Genomic DNA, 3285 nt, shown 5'->3' with positions numbered 1-3285 from the left:
GAGCCCCCCTGCCGCTGCTGCGGGGGCCCCCTCTGCTGCTGCTTCGGGGGCCCCCGACAGCGACCTTCTCGAGAAAGTCCACCAGCAGTTAGATGAAATGGCTTTCAACTTAAATCTCTCAGAGCTGTAGTCGAGGCCCCTTATTTAGGGGGCCCCCCTGGTCTGGGGGGACCCCCTGGTCTGGGGGGCCCCCCTGGTCACGGGGGCCCTCTTGGTGTGGGGGCCCCCTCTAATTAAGGGGGCCCCCCCAATTAGGCAGGGCCCCCTGGCTTGGGGCCCCCTAATTAAGGGGGCCCCTCAATAATGCAGGGGCCCCTGGCTGGGGGCCCCCTGCGCACTTTACCCTACAAAGTTAAAATGCTGATCTCGCTAAGGTGCGAGACCTCAGGGGGGCCCCCAGGACCCTTGGGGGCCCTTCTCTCTGCTGCTTTCTTTTGGGGGGTGCGGCGGGCCCAGGGCCTACAAAACGAAAGCCTGGGGGCCCCCCGGGGGCCCCTGAAGCCCCATGGGGGCCCCTAGGGGCCCCTGGGGTCCCCTGGGGGGCCCCTAGGGGCCCCTGGAGACCTCTGGGGGCCCCTGGGAACCTCTGGGGGCCCCTGGGGGCCCCCAGGGGCTTCTCGTTGGGGCCCCCTGGGGCCCCTTTTGGGGCCCTTAAGGGGCTTCAAGGAGACGGTGAAGAATACAAAAGGGCCCCTGAGACTTTTTGTGCAGCAAATGGGTTTAGAAATAGTCTCTAGAGCAGAAAGAACCCTTCGGGCCTTCAGCAGTCTCCGTGTAGCTAGCTAGCTATCTAGCTAGCTAACGTCCTAGCTAGCTAACTGCTGGCTAGCTTGGTAGCTAGCTAGCTAGCTCGCTAGCTAGCTGTCTCGCTAGCTCGCTAGCAAGCTGGCTAACTAGCTCGCTAGCTAGCTAGATGTCTTACTAGCTGGATAGCTATCTAGCTCGCTAGCTAGCTAGCTCGCTAGCTAGCTAGCTACTTAGCTACTGGCAAGCTTGGTAGCTAGCTACTGGCTAGCTTGGTAGCTAGCTAGCCACGAAGCTAGCTTGGAGTTATGCCCAGCCCAGACGGGTAGGAAGTAGTTGCTCGGAGTTTAAGGCTAAGCGTGTAGGGTTTAGCTAAGGTTTAGGGTTTAGGGTCTGGGACCTAGCTAGTTAGAGTTTCGCATTAGGGTTTGGGGTCTAGGGTTTTGCTAGGGTTTAGGGTTTAGGGTCTGGGGCCCAGCTAGTTACGGTTTAGTGGAGGCACAGATAAAAAGATACTTTTTTGGCTTATTGGATTTGTAATAAATTGCAGATGAGTTTCCAGCGAATTCCTGAGGTGTATAGACAGCTCGGCGCTCGCATTCAGGTGTCTATGCAACGCGTCAGAAGACCAGCGATAATTTTCGAGTTTTTTCCATTCGAAGCAATTAAAAACACTTAATTGAAATATTATTTTGTTTTTTGGCATTAAATTTGCAAAAAACTCTCCATTTTGGACCCTGGGGCCCTTGCTGCTGCTCACTCGCTGAGGTGTACGTACACCGGATTACGCGGAGGGTCACTTCCGCTGCTGCTCCCACTTTGGCTGTTCCTCCGCCCCTTTCTTTTCTTTTTCCTTTTATTTGTTTTATTCTTTAAAATTGCAATTACGTTTAATTTATTTCAGCGCGAGGAACTCTCTTGCGGGGCAGACACCATTGGTCAGCCCAGGTGGCTCCCGGGTTGGTCAGCTCGCCGCCCCCCAAACCCTAAACCCTAAACCCTAAACCCTAAACCCTAAACCCTCGTCTGCACACAATGCCGGACTTGCCTTCTCTCCCTGAGGGCCTCGAGGGCCTCGAAAGCCTGCGAGTTTCTGTTGCTGCTGCTCTCGGCAGCAGCTGCGTAGTGGAAGTCTCGCTGAATAGGCCGCAGCAGCTCAACTCTTTGGGGGCCTCTTTTTGTCGCGAGTTCCCCCTTTGCATGCGCGCACTGTACCACTGGTCACCTTGCTGCTGCGTGCTGCTGACTGCAGCGGGCCCCGCCTTCTGCAGCGGCGCAGAACCTGCTGCTGCTGCTGCTGCTGCCTCCTGCTGCAGCGCTGCTGCTGCAGCAGAGCCCCACTGGGCACTCGCCAGCCCCTCGGGGAGGCCTGGGGATTCCCCCTGCTGCGCAGTCACAACAACCCCACGCTGCGGCGCTGCGCAGCAGCAGCAGCAGCAGCAGCAGCAGCAGCAGCAGCTGGAGGGGCCCCTGGAGGCCGCGCTGAGCTGCCTGGAGCTGCTGCAGCAGCCCGTTGTTGCTGCTGTCTCGGGACCCTGTGTGGGGGCGGGCCTGCAGCTGGTTTGCTGCTGCGACATTCGACTTGCTGCTGCTGACGCATTTTTCAGTGCGCAGGAGCTGCAGCAGGGGGCCCCTGCTGCTGCTGCGCTGCTGCAGCGGCTGCAGCGCGCCTGCAGCAGCAGCAGCTGGGCCCGAGAAGTCTGCTGTTCCGGCCGCTCCTTTGCTGCTGCTGAGGCCCAGCAAAAAGGATTTGTCTCTGCCATTTTTCCAGATAAAGAAACTCTTCTTGCTGCAGCAGGGGCCCTTTGTCTTTCTTTTGCTGCTAAGGGTCGGGGGGCCCTAGCAGCAGCGAAGGGGGCCCTGCAGCAGCCCCCGAGGGACCCGCTTGCTGCTGCTGCTACTGTTGCTGCTGCTCGCGCCGCTGCTGCTGCCGACGCTGCTGCTGCTGCTGCTGCCGACGCTGCCGCTGCTGCTGCCGACGCTGCTGCTGTGCTGCAGCTCCCATATGTCCGCAGAACTCTCAAGCAGCAAACTCTGCAGCAGCATTGCAGCAGCAAAGCCTTGCCACCCACCTTTGCTAAGCTGTGACAGGAAGCTGCTGCTGCTGCAGCTACCGCATCTGCGTCCCTTGCTGCTGCTGCAGCAGCAGCAGCAGCAGCAAGAGAAGCCTATCGGATTAACCAGCCTCGTGATGCCTCGGCGAGGCGCGGAGGCGGCGCTTCTGAGGGAACTGCGTGCTAAGTTAGCCAGCAGCAGCAGCAGCTGCAGCAGTAGCTGCAGCAGTAGCTGCAGCAGCAAAGACTGCAACGATATTTCGGTTACGTTTTCCTCAAGAAATGAGAGAGAAGCCGCGGGCGCCTGGCTAGCCAGGTAGCTAGCTAGCTAGATAGCCAGCTAGCTAGCCAGCTAGCTGCCGCGCTAGCTAGATAGCCAGCTAGCTAGCTGGAGGTTCGTAGTTGGGACTGGGCAGCTAGCAACGAAGATATCAGGCTCATCAGATGGGTGGCTAGCTAGGCAGCTAGCTAGGTAGCTAGCTAGCTA

At 58.8% G+C, this 3285-nt stretch overlaps 1 protein-coding gene across 1 annotated transcript; it reads left to right on the top strand.

The window, feature by feature from the left end:
• Positions 1–1779: 1779 nt before the first annotated feature.
• ETH_00005575 (delta3,5-delta2,4-dienoyl-CoA isomerase, putative) lies at positions 1780–2832 on the top strand (the record flags this gene model as incomplete). Its single annotated transcript, XM_013379033.1, has 1 exon — positions 1780–2832. The coding sequence occupies one exon, from the start codon at positions 1780–1782 to the stop codon at positions 2830–2832; it is 1053 nt and encodes a 350-aa protein (XP_013234487.1).
• Positions 2833–3285: the final 453 nt, after the last annotated feature.

The sequence above is a fragment of the Eimeria tenella genome, genomic scaffold (assembly GCF_000499545.2).
Source record: "Eimeria tenella Houghton genomic scaffold, Eth_scaff1325, whole genome shotgun sequence".
Lineage (NCBI taxonomy): Eukaryota > Apicomplexa > Conoidasida > Eucoccidiorida > Eimeriidae > Eimeria > Eimeria tenella.
This window is presented reverse-complemented; position numbering and strand designations above follow the sequence as displayed.